General features: G+C 45.4%; 1 protein-coding gene across 1 annotated transcript; it reads left to right on the top strand.

Annotated features, from left to right (window-relative positions):
* The first annotated feature begins 8,306 nt into the window (after positions 1-8,306).
* On the top strand, positions 8,307-11,088 carry LOC123083023 (uncharacterized). Its single transcript, XM_044505184.1, has 2 exons — positions 8,307-8,510; positions 9,666-11,088. The coding sequence occupies exon 2, from the start codon at positions 9,676-9,678 to the stop codon at positions 10,732-10,734; it is 1,059 nt and encodes a 352-aa protein (XP_044361119.1). The 5' UTR covers positions 8,307-8,510; positions 9,666-9,675; the 3' UTR covers positions 10,735-11,088.
* Positions 11,089-17,541: the final 6,453 nt, after the last annotated feature.

Below are 17,541 nucleotides of genomic sequence, written 5' to 3'. Positions count from 1 at the left end.
CAACTCCACACCTTGTAACACAGGCAAGAACCCTTTCTTTGACTGATCCATTTTGAACTTCTTCAAAACTTTATCAAGGTATGTGCTTTGTGAAAGTCCAATTGATGCCCAATATGTAAGCAGCTTCTCCGAGGTCTTTCATAAAAAAAAACTCTTATTTAGGTATGCATTTATGCTATCTAGAAATTCTATATCATTTCCAATCAACAATATGTCATCCACATATAATATCAGAAATACTACAGAGCTCCCACTCACTTTCTTGTAAATACAAGCTTCTCCAAAAGTATGTATAAAACCATATGCTTTCATCACACTATCAAAAAACGTTTATTCCAACTCCAAGAGGCTTGAAACAGTCCATAAATGGATTGGTGGAGCTTGCACACTTTGTTAGTACCCTTTGGATCGACAAAACCTTCTGGTTGCATCATATACAACTCTTCTTCCAGAAATCCATTCAGGAATGCAGTTTTGACATCCATTTGCCAAATTTCATAATCCTAAAATGCGGCAATTGCTAACATGATTCGGACAGACTTAAGCATCACTACGGGTGAGAAAGTCTCATCGTAGTCAACTCCTTGAACTTGTCGAAAACCTTTCGCAACAAGTCAAGCTTTGTAAATAGTAACATTACCATCTGTGTTGGTCTTCTTCTTGAAGATCCATTTATTTTCTATGGCTTGCCGATCATCGAGCAAGTCCACCAAAGTCCACACTTTGTTCTCATACATGGATCCCATCTCGGATTTCATGGCTTCAAGCCATTTCGCGGAATCGGGGCTCATCATTGCTTCCTCATAGTTCGCTGGTTCACCATGGTCTAGTAACATGACTTCCAGAACAGGATTACTGTACCACTCTGGTGTGGATCTTACTCTGGAGACCTACAGGGTTTGGTAGTAAATTGAGCTGAAGTTTCATGATCATCATCATTAACTTCCTCACTAATTGGTGTAGGAATCACTATAACTGATTTCTGTGATGAACTACTTTCCAATAAGGGAGAAGGTACAATTACCTCATCAAGTTCTACTTTCCTCCCACTCACTTCTTTCGAGAGAAACTCCTTCTCTAGAAGGATCCATTCATAGCAACAAAGATTTTGCCTTCGGATATGTGATAGCAGGTGTACCCAACAGTTTCCTTTGGGTATCCTATGGAGACGCACTTCTCCGATTTCTGTTCGAGCTTATCAGGTTGAAGCTTTTTCACATAAGCATCGCAGCCCCAAACTTTAAGAAATGGCAACTTTGGTTTCTTGCCAAACCACAGTTCATAAGGCGTCGTATCAACGGATTTTGATGGTGCCCTATTTAAAGTGAATGCAGTCGCTCTAAAGCATAACCCCAAAATTATAGCGGTAAATCAGGAAGAGACATCATAGATCGCACCATATCGAATAAATTACGGTTACAACATTCGGACACACCATTTCGCTGTGGTGTTCCAGGTGGCATTAGTTGTGAAACTATCCCATGTTGTTTCAAATGGAGACCAAACTCGTAACTCAAATATTCTCCCCCACGATCAGATCATAGAAACTTTATTTTCTTGTTACGATGATTTTCCACTTCACTCTGAAATTCTTTGAACTTTTCAAATGTTTCAGACTTATGCTTCATTAAGTAGATATAACCATATCTGCTTAAATCATCTGTGAAGGTAAGAAAATAATGATACCTGCCACGAGCCTCAACACTCATTGGACTGCATACATCGGTATGTATTATTTCCAATAAGTCAGTAGCTCGTTCCATTGTTCTGGAGAACGGAGTTCTAGTCATCTTGCCCATGAGGCACGGTTTGGAAGCACCAAGTGATTCCAAAAGTCCATCAACATGCAGTTTCTTCATGCGCTTTACACCGATATGACCCAAACGGCAGTGCCACAAATAAGTTGCACTATCATTATCAACTTTGCATCTTTTAGCTTCAATACTATGAATATGTGTATCATCACTATCGAGATTAACCAAAAATAGACCACTCATCAAGGGTGCATGACCATAAAAGATATTACTCATATAAACAGAACAACCATTATTCTCTGATTTAAATGAATAACCGTCTCACATCAGACAAGATCCAGTTATAATGTTCATGCTCAACGCTGGCACCAAATAACAATTATTCAGGTCTAAAACTAATCCCGATGGTAGATGTAGAGGTAGCATGCCGACGACGATCACATCGACCTTGGAACCATTTCCCACGCGCATTGTCACCTCGCCCTTAGCCAATCTTCGTTTAATCCATAGGCCCTATTTCGAGTTGCAAATATGAGCAACAGAACCAGTATCAAATACCAGGCGCTACTACGAGCATTAGTAAGATACACATCAATAACATGTATATCAAATATACCTTTCACTTTGCCATCCTTCTTATCCGCCAAATACTTGGGGCAGTTCCGCTTCCAGTGACCAGTCCCTTTGCAGTAGAAGCACTCAGTTTCAAGATTAGGTCCAGACTTGGGTTTCTTCTCTTGAGCAGCAACCTTTTTTGTTGTTCTTCTTGAAGTTCCCCTTCTTCCCTTTGCCCTTTTTCTTGAAACTAGTGGTCTTGTTGACCATCAACACTTGATGCTCCTTTTTGATTTCTACCTCCGCAGCCTTTAGCATCGCGAAGAGCTCGGGAATAGTCTTGTTCATCCCTTGCATATTATAGTTCATCACGAAGCCTTTATAGCTTGGTGGCAGTGATTGAAGAACTCTGCCAATGACACTATCATCAGGAAGATTAACTCCCAGCTGAGTCAAGTGGTTATCGTACCCGGACACTCTGAGTATATGTTCACTGACAGAACAATTCTCCTCAATTTTGCAGCTGTAGAACTTGTTGGAGACTTCATATCTCTCAACTCGGGCATTTGCTTGAAATATTAACTTCAACTCCTGGAACATCTCATATGCTCCATGATGTTCAAAACATCTTTGAAGTCCCAATTCTAAGCTGTAAAGCATGGCACACTAAACTATCGAGTAGTCATCAGCTTTGCTCTGCCAGACGTTCTTAACATCATCAGTAGCATCTGCAGCAGGCCTGGAACCCAACGGTGCTTCCAGGACGTAATTCTTCTATGCAGCAATGATTATAATCCTCAAGTTACGGACCCAATCCGTGTAGTTGCTGCCATCATCTTTCAACTTAGCTTTCTCTAGGAACGCATTAAAATTCAAAGGAACCATAGCACGGGCATTGATCTACAATAACATAGACATGCAAAATAACTATCAGGACTTAGTTCATGATAAATTAAAGTTCAATTATTCATATTACTCAAGAACTCCCACTTAGATAGACATCCCTCTAGTCATCTAAATGATCACGTGATCCAAATCAACTAAACCATGTCTGATCATCACATCAGATGGAGTAGTTTTCAATGGTGAACATCACCATGTTGATCATATCTACTATATGATTCACGTTCGACCTTTCGGTCTTAGTGTTCCGAGGCCATATTTGCATATGCTAGGCTCGTCAAGTTTAACCCGAGTATTCTGCGTGTCTAAAACTAGTTTGCACCTGTTGTATGTGAACGTAGAGCTTATCACACCCGATCATCACATGGTGTCTCGGCACGACGGACTGTAGCAACGGTGCATACTCAGGGAGAACACTTATACCTTGAAATTTAGTAAGAGGTCATCTTATAATGCTACCGCCATACTAAGAAAAATAAGATGCATAAAAGATAAACATCACATGCAATCAAAATATGTGAAATGATATGGCCATCATCATCTTGTGCTCATGATCTCCATCACCGAAGCATCGTCATGATCTCCATAGTCACCGGCGCGACACCTTGATCTCCATCGTAGCATCGTTGTTGCCTCGCCAACTATTGTTACTACGACTATCGTTATCGCTTAGTGATAAAGGAAAACAATTACATGGCGATTGCATTGCATACAATAAAGCGACAACCATACGGCTCCTGCCAGTTGCGGATAACTTTGTTACAAAACATGATCATCTCATACAACAATTTATATCACATCATGCCTTGACCATATCACATCACAGCAAGCCCTGCAAAAATAAGTTAGATGTTGTTGCAAGTTTTACGTGGCTGCTACGGCTTCTAGCAAGAACCGTTCTTACCTACGCATCAAAACCACAACGATTTTTCGTCAAGTGTGCTGTTTTAACCTTCAACAAGGACCGGGCGTAGCCACACTCGATTCAACTAAAGTTGGAGAAACAGACACCCGCTAGCCACCTATGTGCATAAGAACGTCGGTAGAACCAGTCTCATGAACGCGGTCATGTAATCTCGGTCCGGGCCACTTCATCCAACAATACTGTCGAATCAAAGTATGACATGCTAGTAAGCAGTATGACTATTATCGCCCATAACTTTTTGTGTTCTACTCATGCATATGACATCTACGCATAGACCTGGCTCTGATACCATTGTTGGGGAACGCAGTAATTTTAAAAAAAATTCTATGATCACGCAAGATCTATCTAGGTGATGCATAGCAACAAGAGGGGAGAGTGTGTCCACGTACCCTCGTAGACCGAAAGTGGAAGCGTTTAGTTAACGCGGTTGATGTAGTCGAACGTCTTCGTGGTCCAACCGATCAAGTACCGAACGCACGTCACCTCTGCGGTCTGCACATGTTCAGCTTGGTGACGTCCCTCAAACTCTAGATCTAGCTGAGGCCGAGGGAGAGTTCCGTCAGCACGACGGCGTGGTGACAGTGATGATGAAGTTACCGGCACAAGGCTTCGCCTAAGCACTATGATGATATGACCGAGGTGGAAAACTGTGGAGGGGGCACCGCACATGACTAAAGATCAACGTGTGTATCTATGGGGTGCCCCCCTCCCCCGTATATAAAGGAGGAGTGGAGGGGGCCGGCCGGCCTCAAGGGGCGCGCCCAAGGTGGGGGGGACTCCTACTCCAAGTAGGAGTAGGTTCCCCCCTTTCCTAGTCCAACTAGGAGAAGAAGGAAGGAGGGGAAAGAGAAGGAAGGAGGGGGCGTCGCCCCTCCCCCTAGTCCAATTCGGACTAGGTCCATGGGGGGCGCGCGGCCAGCCCTTGGCTGCCCCTCTCTCTCTCCCCTAGGCCCAATAAGGTCCATTACTTCTCCGGTGGTTCCAATAACTCTTCCGGCACTCTGATATTTATCCGGTGACCCCCGGAACTCATCCGGTGTCCGAATAACATCATCCAATATATCAATCTTTATGTCTCGACTATTTCGAGACACCTCGTCATGTCCGCGATCTCATCTGGGACTCCGAACAACCTACGGTACATCAAATCACATAAACTCATAATATCAATCGCCATCGAACGTAAAGCGTGGGGACCCTACGGGTTCGAGAACTATGTAGACATGACCGAGACACGTCTCCGGTCAATAACCAATAGCGGAACCTGGATGCTCATATTGGTTCCTACATATTCTATGAAGATCTTTATCGGTCAAACCGCATAACAGCATATGTTGTTCCCTTTGTCATCGGTATGTTACTTGCCCGAGATTCGATCGTCGGTATCATACCTAGTTCAATATTGTTACCGGCAAGTCTCTTTACTCATTTCGTAATACTTCATCCCGTAACTAACTCATAAGTTACAATGCTTGCAAGGCTTATAGTGATGAGTATTACCAAGAGGGCCCAGAGATACCTCTCCAAAACACGGAGTGACAAATCCTAATCTCGATCTATGCCAACCCAACAAACACCTTCGGAGACACCTGTAGAGTACCTTTATAGTCACCCATTTACGTTGTGAAGTTTGGTAGCACACAAAGTGTTCCTCCAGTATTCAGGAGTTGCATAATCTCATAGTCCGAGGAACTTGTATAAGTCATGAAGAAAGCAGTAGCAATGAAACTGTAACGATCATAATGCTAAGCTAACGGATGGGTCATATCCATCACATTATTCTCCTAATGATGTGATCTCGTTCATCAAATGACAACACATGTCTATGGTTAGAAAACATAACCATCTTTGATTAACGAGCTAGTCAAGTAGAGGCATACCAGGGACAATGTGTTTTGTCTATGTATTCACACATGTACTAAGTTTCCAATTAATACAATTCTAGCCTAATTAATAAAAATTTATCATGAAATAAGGAAATAAATAGTAACTTTATTATTGCCTCTAGTGCATATTTACTTCACTAAGAAAACCGACAAAGAAACAAAGAAAACTGACAGAAAAGAAAAGGGAAAGGAGAAAACCAAATAAAATCACTGCAACAGTGCAAACACTGATAAGATTTGACCTTCCTCTAAAGGATCATTTTTATACAACAAGAAACCCTCAAAGGATTCAATTGGATTCAATGAACCATATGATCATAAAGCGGCAATTCATCATATCCCATCAAACACATCCATGAATTACATCAAATTAATCTGGATCATGTGAGGCAGCTCGCGGGAAATTGGTGTTGAAAATGAGAGAGAGAGAGAGAGAGAGAGAGAGAGAGAGAGAGCTACTGCTATGGACCCTAAGGTCCTAAGGGAACTACTCATACATGGTCATGGAGACAACAAGGTTGATGAAGAAGCCTCCGACAATGGATTCTTCCTTCAGCAGAGTAACGGAACATGCCTCCAGATTGGATCTCCTTGGAACAGAAGCTTGCGGTAGTGGAAAAACTCAAAAAAAAACTTGCGAAGGGTTTCACAAAATTTGAAATTTATAGGAGGAAGAATGGATGTAAGTCGGAGGACACAGAAAAATTGTTTTCAATTGAAGCATGGGGATTCCCAGGTATGCTCAATTCAGTCGATTTCATGCATTGACAATGAAAGAACAACTTGAAAGGTTTGCCCATGCATTACCATGCTCACACCAAAGGGACCACCAACATACTTGAAGGAGTGGCATCAAAGGACTTGCATATTTCTTTGGCACGCCTTTGTTCAATAGACTTTGTGGTGAGGATACTCTGGCATGCATCTACACTATCAACGGACACAACTACAAATTAGGGTACTACCTTGCCAATTGTATCTATTCTCAATAGATGGCGTTTGCGAAGACTATATCTAATCTCCGAGGTAGGAAATGATACCTCTTTGCACAAATGTAAGAATATGCTAGGAAGGATTTGTAAAGGGCAGTCAGAGTGCATGAAGCCCGTATGCATGATCTTGAGAAGTTCGGAATTCATGTCCACCTCGGGAACAAGATGTGGAGCATTTTGTCAATTTTCTAGAGATGCAACGACAACTTCGAGATGAACACGTGCACATGCAACTTCTCGATGATCTTATGCAACTTCGAAATCAAGGAACTATGTATTCTATGTTTCAATCATGCACTATGAACAAATTTTATGTTTGAACCATGTATTTTTATGTACAAATAATTTTTATTTGGGTACGCTATTAATTGGTTGTGTTTAATGATCGGTGTGTATGTGTTTGCATGGATTTGGGGTTTAAAAAAATGAGGATGTATTTACAAATGAGACATTTGAGGGGCGGACAGGCGCTGTCCACAGACATGCATCGACACATCCGCAAACCTACAAGGGTCTGCATTTGTGAAGTCCGGTTGTAAACCCTCTTAAAGGGAGATAGATCTAGATTTGATCGGACGATTAGAATTGATGGACCAAAATATCCTTTTATTCGAATTGATTGTAAAACAAATAGCTATTTCCTTGGACACTGTAAAGCAAAACATTTCTTCAACAGAAAAAAAAGAGAAAGTATGTTTTTAGTCCCTCAAGTTTTCCAAAAGTATAGACTTGGTCCCTCAAAAAAAATTGGTATACATTTGGTCCTTCATGTCTCAAAACCGGATAAGCTTACCCCAAAACCAGATTTTGAGCACATTGACCGGGATTTGACCACGTTGACCAGGTTTAACCGATGAACAGTAAATTCAAAAAAATAGCAAACAAATTCAAAATAAATCTGAAATGTCGTGACAACCAACATGCTTTGGTGCACAAGGTGCGTGTAAAATTTTATGGTTAAATAACATCCTTGGAGCTCTAGCAAAAAAAAACCTCCCTCGAATGTCGAAACGCCCAAACAAATTTTCACGCACCTAGAGCACCCAAACATCTTGGTTGCCACAAAATTTCAGATTTTATTGCTATTTTCTTAATTTGTTGTTCACCGGTCAAACCTGGTCAACAAGGTCAAACCCGGTCAATGTGCTTAAAATTTTGGACCAAGCTTATCTGGTTTTGATACTTGAAGGACCAAATATATAAAAAAAAATTATGGGGCCTAGTCTATACTTTTGGTTAACTTGAGTACCAACAACATACTTTTGTCAAAAGAAAAAATGCGTACCTGAGATGGAAAAGGCAAACCCAGCTCTCCATGCCATCTCCTGTTCCTGTTCCCCTTATTCTCCCCAATCCACGGCTAGGTTGTGAGCCCTAGCTCCTCGCTGATGTGAGCGTCGCCCGGAGATTCCCGATCCAGCTGCCGGTGCTCGACTCCGTCCCCCGGCCTTCCTCCTCTTCCCCTTTCGCACAAGGCGCTCAAGACTCGTCCGCGGTGAGCTCCCCCATCTGCGCATTGTCTACCAGGAGTTAGGACAGATCGATCGAGGCTCTGCCCGGCCAACATTGTTTCTTTCTTTCAGTAGATCTATATCTATCATCTGTGCTTGGTAGTGCAGTTTTTACCTGAAGTGTTTGCGGATTGCTACTTTACCTGGCCAAAATGCGTTCCTTTTAGTAGATCTATCTATTACGCCGGGTACAAATGGTTAGGAATAGGAATGTCTACTCGGTTCCGATGCAGACAGCAGACCTGCCACCGTTTCAGCATGTTTTACAGTACGAACAACAAATGTCCGTTCCAAAGCAGATGGCCCAAAATTGCTAGCACTTTGCCTCATCGGAATCTGTGTTCTTTTAGTTCATCTGAGCTTGGCAATGGAGTTAATTTTGATCTGCTATACAAGCAACAAACAACAAATGTCCAGTAATTTTCCATCAGCCCTTTTCATCTAAGCAGAAATGGAAATGGTCACTGGTCGCTGATGCTGGGCCATTGCAAGAAAACATTTCTTTTACAGCTTGCCATACTCTGCTCCTGTTGGTGTTTTAAACCAGAGGACGACAAACAAAAGTCTTCTTTTCTGTATTTTATTAGTGATGCACCTGATTCTCTGGAAAAACATGCTCTGCGTACTGTCTAAGCTTAATTGGGGCTACTACTTTCTGCAGCTGTTGTTACCAAGTGCAAGAAGCATTCATATGTAGTGCCCGGTTAGGTGGTACAGCAAATTTGGTTTTGCTACTTCCTTTCTCTCTGGTGGATTTATGGGTTCTGCCGCATCTTCGTATTTTCATTATGCTCTGAACTTCAGCCTTTTTTATGAAATTGAGCTAATGGCCTTTGGTCTTATAATTCTACAATAAGGGCATGTACAATGGTTGATGAGATTATCTTATCTTAAGTCTTGCATTTTAATTTAGAGTTGACAAGAAAAATGTCTACAATGGGTCATCTCTTAGCCTTGTCTTTAATAACTAGTCATTCCTAAATAAGAGAAGACAAGCCTTTTCTTATGAGTTCTCTCTCCTCCACCTCATCATTTATCCTACATGGCACTCCTAAGATAGCACCATTGTGCATGCCCTAAGCATCTCTAGTTGCAGCTTTTACTCTGTTTAACCATGAATCCTATTTCTTCCCTTGTAGACTTTGCACGATGGAGGCTGCGCGGTATGGACCTTGGTCAGATCTTCCGCCGGAACTCCTGGGCCTTGTCCTCAAGCGCCTCCCTTCGCTAGCTGACCGTGTTCGTCTGAGAGCAGTCTGTCACCCATGGCGCTCTAATGGTCTGCTGCAACAGCTTCCCATCCCATTCCCGTGGCTCACCCTTCCTGATGGTACCTTCTTCAGCATCCCAGGAGGCGAGGTTCACCGCATGCCTATACCAGATGGTGCTAGATGTTGTGGTGCCATCGACAACTGGTTATTCCTCATGAGCAGTGATGACACATGCACGTTGATGAACCCTTTCTCCAAGACCACGTTCGAGCTTCCTAATCTGGTCGCAGTTTGGCGGCGTGAGGCGCATTATGAATCTGATCCTAAGCAACTTTTGTACAAGTTGGTCACACCCTCAGCCCTGGACATATCACCTGATTCCCTCATTGCGGCATTGACCAAGGATGGTGGCAATGGTACACTTTGCATTAGCCAGCCACCGATTGCCACTTACATGGTACAGGGCAATAGGAAGCCATTGCAGCACCTATTTGATGTTGCCTTCTTTGATGGAAAGTTGTACGCGGTGTCTGTCTTTGGCAAGCTCTTCAGCCTTAAGTTTCGCAACAACCTTGGTAGTAAGCCGAAGATCAAATGCGTAATTGAGTCTTTGGGTGACTGTCGTGGAGGACCAGAATGCATTCCCAGAGAGGAAGTGTGTACATACAGGTTATATCTAGTTGAATGTGGTGGTAGACTGTTGATGGTTAGACGATTTATTCGTCACATAGGCCCTCTCTCTAGGGATTATGTGTTTGAAAATATGCAGACTGGTGGGTTTGTTGTCCTCGAGGCAGACTTGGGCTCCAACCCTTGCCGATGGAGAAGGATCAGTGAGTTGGGTGCTCTCTTTATTGGCCAGCATGGCTCCAAGTCTATGCCTGCTAGAGAATGCAGCGGATCTGAAGAAGATTGCATCTACTTCATTTGTGACTATCCCCATCCAAAGTATTTTTCGAGTCCATTTCGCGACTGGTGTGTACAACATGCGAAATGAGAGGATCACGCCATTGATGCCTCAGACAGCAGCACCGGCACATGATGCCGGCCAGTGGCGCCCGGCATGGTTTTTCCCTGCTGAACCTGTGTGATCAATCTACCAGGGTTTACTCTACTGAAGCTTTATGAACAGAGGGGTGTACAGATTCTCATATGTATGCCTAACTTGCTCTGCTGAAGCTTTGTGATCATGCCAGACTGGGCGCTGGCCATATTTATCCTAGTGATCTGTTATCGTGCGCCTTAAGTTATTGGTTAGTAGTATGATGATATCAACCAGCCTGGTTCTGGTTCTCTTTATCCTAGTACCATTGGGAACTTTTAATTAGTATGCTGGTGTACGCTTCAAATCTTACGAATGATCTCAATGGGATGTACTTATACCATAATATAAGATGTTATTACATCTAATATGTGAGTACGTTGGATGTAATAACATCTTATTTGATGGGGGCGGAGGGAGTATTTGGATGTGCAACTTGATCTTTCATCCGAGTGATATGTAAGCTATGCCATGTAACCTGAACAAATTTTTACCCGCAAAAAAAAAAAAAAAAAAAACTGAACAAAATTTTCATCTCTGAAGGTGAACAAACTTGGACACTATCGCCTGAATCCTGACCACTGTGAAGTAAGAGCATCTCCAGCCGTTCGGCCCCCCAGGGCGCCGAAAAAGAGCGGCCTGGGGGTGAGCCGGCGATAAACTCGGCGATGGTGGCGGTTCGGCACTCAGCTGTTGCCCCTCAGGTCATCCCCATGCGCCGATTTTGGCCCAGTGTTCGGCCCAATTATGTCCAAAAACCGCTTGATATCTACGTGAATCGGCCCATATTCGGTGTGTTTTGGCTTGAATTTTTGCATACAAATAGAAATCAATTAGTTTGTCACATAGTTAGGCATTGTTCGGCGTGTTTCATCACATAAATCAAATAGTTCAACAAATAGTTCAATACAAATTATATAGTTTAACAAATAAAAATTCAAGTTTCATCATACGTCATTCCCGGCCTCGCCCTTGAGCCTCCATAGGTGCTCCACCAGATCGTGTTGCAGTTCTTGATGCACCTGTGGGTCTCGGATCTCCTGACACATATTGAGGTAGTCAGTCCAGTTTGCCGGTAGCTTGTGATCAACTTGGGCAAGAGGACCCTGCTTGCAATATGGTCCAGTGTCAAACACTGGCTTTTCCTACTCGCTCTCAATGATCATGTTGTGCAAGATGACACAGGAAGTCATGATCTCCCACATTTGATCTTTCGACCAGGTCAGAGCAGGGAACCGGACAACAGCAAATCGAGATTGGAGCACACGAAATGCCCACTTGACATCCTTTCTGCAAGCCTCCTGAACCTTCGCAAACCAGGCGTTCTTGCCTCCTGGCGCAGGGTTTGAGTTGGTCTTCACAAATGTCCACCATCTCGGATAGATGCCATCAGCTAGATAGTACCCCTTGTTGTGCTGTCGCCCATTGACCTCGAAGTTCACCGAAGGAGAATGACCTTCAACAAGCTTGGCAAAGACTGGGGAGCACTGTAGGACGTTGATGTCATTGTGAGTTCCTGGCATCCCAAAGAAAGAGTGCCAAATCCAGAGGTCATGTGTGGCCACTGCCTCAAGTACCACATTGCAACCGCTGTTGGCGCCTTTGTACAACCCCTGCCAAGCAAATGGACAATTCTTCCATTTCCAATGCATGCAGTCGATGCTTTCAAGCATCCCAGGAAATCCTCTTGCTTCATTTTGTGCTAGGATCCGAGCAGTGTCTTCGCATTGGGTATTCGCAAGTACAGTGGTACAAACACTGCCATCAATTCCCTGTAGAACTTGTAGAAACACTCAATGGTGGTGGACTCGGCCATGTGCCCATAGTCGTCGAGTGAATCACCGGGGGCTCCGTATGCAAGCATCCTCATAGCTATCGTGCACTTCTGGATCGAGGTAAATCCAAGTGTGCCAGTGCAATCCATCTTGCACTTGAAGTAGCTGTCGAACTCCTGGATGGAATTCACAATCCTGAGGAAAAGCTTTTAGCTCATCCGATAACGGCGCCGAAATGTTTTCTCACCGTGCAATGGAGCATCGACGAAGTAGTTCGAGTAGAGCATGCAGTAGCCTTCCAGACGATGCTGGTTCTTTGCTTTCACCCGCCCAAGCGCCGAGCCACCTCGCCGTGGATTTTCACTGCTTGCGAGCAGGCCGGCGAGGGCGGTGAGCACCATGAGATGCTCCTGCTCCTGGACATCGGCTTCGGCTTCCTCCTCCAGCAACGCTGCGAGCGCCTCCTCATCTTCGGATTCCATCGCCGGGCCGGGCAATTCACGGAACACCTTGCGGGCAAGGTGGGGCGCAAGCCCGCCGGTGTACAAACCCTACGCGGCCGGAATGGCGGAAAAGTTGCCCGGACGGCGGCGAACAGGATGCCTTAGTGAAACCCCTTCTTTTTCCCAGCGGGAGATGGTCTACCTAGCTGCGGTGGGTGGTGGACGGCACCAGGATCAGCAGGGTGGCGCAGGGTGGCGGCCGAGCGCGGGGGGTAGGAGGCGAATCTGGACGGGTGGCTTGATTTTCGCCTGCCAATGTGGCCCCAGGAATGCTTTTCTCTTGCGCCGGAGCCCCCGAGCGCCCCCAGTGCGCCGGGTTCGGCCTGCGATCACCGGGCACAAAAACAGGCCGAGTCGGCGGAATTTGGCGTCTTGGGGGCGCGACTGGGCTGTTTTTTCGGCGCCGGCGCAAAAAAATCGCCTGGGGAGGCTGTTCTGGGCGCGGCTGGAGATGATCTAAGCCTGGTGTTTGGTTATCTTTATCCTAGGGAGTACACTTCAAGCTCCTACAGTAGATGATCTGTCGATCTTAATGGGATCTACCGAGTTCTGCTCACAACTATGCAATTAGTCTTGCAGCAACCTGATCTTTCTTTCAAGTGCTATGCAATGTAATTGAACAACTTCCCTGAAGGTCAACAAACTCGAAACAAAGCTCAAAAAAGTTCCATTACACCGCGCGGAGTCCGTCCCAATAGGTGACGGTTGGTGTCCTTGTCCGGCGATTGCGGAGGCGATCGCACCCACGACCTGGGGGTTTCCCGTCTCCAGTTCTCGTAGATCCCGATCTGGTCTCCGATCTGGAAGCCCTCCGTTGTCCTGGTGATCTCTCCATTTAGTCGTCGTGCGGTCGTAAAACACCCTAACCCTAGGTGGAGTCGGGGGTGGTTCGTAGGTTGGAAGTGATGGATGGTGTTGCAGGGTTGATGAGGGGCCTGAAGTTGTCGGAGGAGGAAAGGAAGGGGATCAGAATCAAAACCGCAGCCAAGGAGAAGGGGAAGAGTGGCGAGGCACAGGTGGTGGGGAAAGTGATCTCGGAAAAGCTTGCACATCCTGATGCGGTGAAGCTGTCTCTAGGCAAAGTGTGGTGCCCTATCAAGGGGATCGATTGTAAGGAGGTGGGGGAGAACATGTTCCTATTCACTTTCTTCCAGGAATCCGGGAAGAAGAAGGCGATAGACAGCGGGCTGTGGATGTTCGACAAAGAGTTAGTTGTGGTAGAGGATTTCAACCCGAGCAAAAGACTGGATGACTATGAGTTCACTAATATTCTGATCTGTGTTCGGGTCTTTAATCTGCCATTAGGTATGATGACTGCTGAGTCAGCTGAGGAGATAGGAAACATCATAGGGCAGTTTGTGGAAGCGGATATGGGATCTGGCAGAAACGCAATAGGGAAGTACTTGAGGATAAAGATCCAGATGATGATTAATAAGCCCCTCACGAGAGGGTTTACGCTGGATGGAGAGGTGGATGAAGTGAGTCAGGGTTCTGGGAGGAAGCAAGGGGAGGTAGCTGAGAGTGGGAGGGAGGAAGAGGAAGGTGGATGGTGTCGTTTTGAGTATGAGTATCTTCCCGACTTCTATTACACATGTGCGATGATTGGACATGGGGAGAAGGACTGTATGAAAAAACTGAAGAAAGGAGAAGCACCACAATTTGGTCGATGGTTAAAAGCAGATATGGGGTATAGGAAGACAGGATCAGATGAGGGGTTTTGGCGCACCTCAAGGCGTGTGGGTGGTGGAAACAATACACTTGGCTATAACAGATCGAGTCATAAATCGGGGAGTGGCAGCGACAGCCTTTCCTGGAGGAAGAGTGATTCTTGGTCGAGTGGACGAGCTTATGGTAAGACGGAAGGAGCGGAGGAAGTGACTAGCCCATCTAAAATTGGTTACCCGCGTGAAAAAACGGGCATCCCTAAGAAGCTACTACTGGGAGGAGGAGGGAGTGAGGGTAAGAACAAGGAGAATGCTGGGGTCCCAGTGGTTGGAGATGATTAGGAGGTTAAAAATGGTGATCAGGTTAATGAGATGGTAGTGGATCTGAAAGGTCACAAGGCTGTGCATGAAGGTGGTGGGAGTGGAGAGGAAGAGGAGGCTGGTAAGAAGGGTTCCGCGGGGGGAGAGGGAAGAAGGGAAATGTAGATGGCAAACGTTTCAAAAGGCTTAACAAGGAAGGGAGGGAGAAGCATACAAAGAGGTCGAAGGAGAGGGAAGTGGTGCTAGGTCAGAAGAAGAGTTTGGTGGATGAAGACATGGCGAGGGACCACAAGAAGGGTAAAACGGTTGGCAATGACAAGGTTGTTCTAGTAGAGGCGGCAGAGGTGGAAGTCAATAATACTAGCATATCGGCCGGGCTATCAGAGCAGCCCCACCGGGAGCAATGAAAATCATTGGTTGGAACTGCCGGGGGTTCGGGAACGGCCCGGCAGTTTGCAGCCTCCTTGACTTGGGGAGGACGGAAGAGCTCGACATAATGTTCTTGGCGGAGACAAAAATGACGATGAAAGAGCTCGAGAAATTCAGGTGGATGATAGGTCTTGTTCATATGACAGCATGGAACCCAGAAGGAAGAAGTAGGGGTGTGGCATTGTTCTGGCGAAGGGGTATAGATGTGGTGCTCAGATCATATGGTAGGAGACATATAGATGTGGATGTGAAGGAGGAGGATGGAAGGATGTGGAGGTTGACGGGTGTGTATGGTGAGTCAGTTACGGAGCGGAAGAGAGATACATGGCATACCCTAAGACTGCTGGGGCAACAACATCAGGATGGGAGGCTGTGGTTATGTCTAGGAGACTTTAATGAAATACTCTCGGATGATGAAAAGGTTGGAGGAGTGTTGCGGCCACAAATCATGATGGATGATTTCTGGGAAGCTTTGGTAGCTTGTGAACTCAGCGACATTGGCTATTCAGGGCATAAATATACCTGGAAGAATCATAGCAAGGACATCAACAACTACATATGTGAAAGGTTGGACCGTGCCACGACTAACTCAGCTTGGTGTGAGATGTTCCTAGACTATACTATGATCAATGGGCCGTCTCGCCACTCGGATCATCGGCCGGTAATAGTGTGCACTCGAGGAGAGGGTAGAATGCCTGCACGTGGGGATAGGGGGTTTCGGTTCGAGGCGTGGTGGCTTAAGGAAGAGGGGTGCATTGCTGAAATACAAGGAGCATGGGAGGAAGGTATGCTGGGAGAGACAACAAATGTGGCCCACACACTTTGGTGTGTTGCAGGTAGAATGACGAAATGGCACAAGGAAGTTGCGGGGGAGCTAGATGGTCGCCTTAAGAAAGCAAAACGAGACCTGGAGAAGTGTATGTGTGCCCCGGTGTCAGAGAGAAAGATTAGGGAGGCGGCTAGGCTTCGGTGTGATGTGGAAGAGTTAGAGGAGAAGAAGAATATAAAAGCAAAGCAGCGATCACATGTTACATGGCTGCGAGATGGTAACAGAAGCACGAAGTATTTCATGGCCGTGCAAATGCTAGATGAAAAGCTAATAGAGTGAAGGAGTTAAGAAGGGAGGATGGATCAGTGGTGAAGGAGGGAGAAGGGCTTTCTAACTATATTTGCTCCTTTTTTCAGGAACTATTCACCTCCTCAGCAGGTACCAGGATGAATGAGCTTATACAGAAAGTCAAGCCACGGGTCACAGAGGGCATGAGACTCATACTGGAGGCTGAATTTACTCGGGAGGAGGTCAAGGCAGCGTTGGATCATATTGGGGACCTTAAAGCACCTGGACCAGATGGAATGCCCTCTCTAGTGTACAAGAGACATTGGCACTTTATGGGTGATAAGGCTGTCGAAGAAGTACTTGCAGTTCTTAATGGGGCCGAGATGCCGGAAGGGTGGAATTATACGATGGTTGTGCTCATCCCGAAGGTCAAGAACCTGAACCGGATTAAGGATCTCCGGCCCATCAGCTTATGCAACATTATCTACAAGCTTGTGTCCAAGGTTATTGCTAATCGACTGAAGTTGATTCTACCAGCTATCATATTGGAGAACCAGAATGCGTTTGTCCCTGGAAGGCTGATCACAGATAACATCCTCATGGCCTATGAGGTGTTGCACTACCTGCTCAATAAAAAGAAGGGAAGAGAAGGGGTGGCAGCGGTAAAAGCAGACATGAGTAAGGCATATGATCGTGTCGAATGGAGCTTCATGAAAGCCATGCTTACCAAGTTGGGATTTAGCAATGCCTGGGTTGAGTTGACATGAAATGTATAACCTCGGTCCGCTATCAGATCAAGGTGAACGACGAGCTAACTCAACAATTCTACCCTACACGTGGCCTAAGAAAGGAGGACCCAGTGTCCCCATATCTTTTTGTCATTTGTGCAGAGGGACTCTCAGCCTTACTCCAAGATGCAGAAAGGGCCGGTAGGATCAGCGGAGTGAAAGTATGCAATGCAGGCCCGGTGGTGTCCCATCTCTTGTTTGTCGACGACTCAGTGCTGCTGCTGA

Source organism: Triticum aestivum, chromosome 4A, assembly GCF_018294505.1.
Source record: "Triticum aestivum cultivar Chinese Spring chromosome 4A, IWGSC CS RefSeq v2.1, whole genome shotgun sequence".
Taxonomy (NCBI): domain Eukaryota; kingdom Viridiplantae; phylum Streptophyta; class Magnoliopsida; order Poales; family Poaceae; genus Triticum; species Triticum aestivum.
This window is presented reverse-complemented; position numbering and strand designations above follow the sequence as displayed.

What these genes read in the sequence shown, in the direction of transcription:
- LOC123083023 (XM_044505184.1), top strand. Translation starts at nt 9,676, where the DNA reads ATGGAGGCTGCGCGGTATGGACCTTGGTCAGATCTTCCGCCGGAACTC.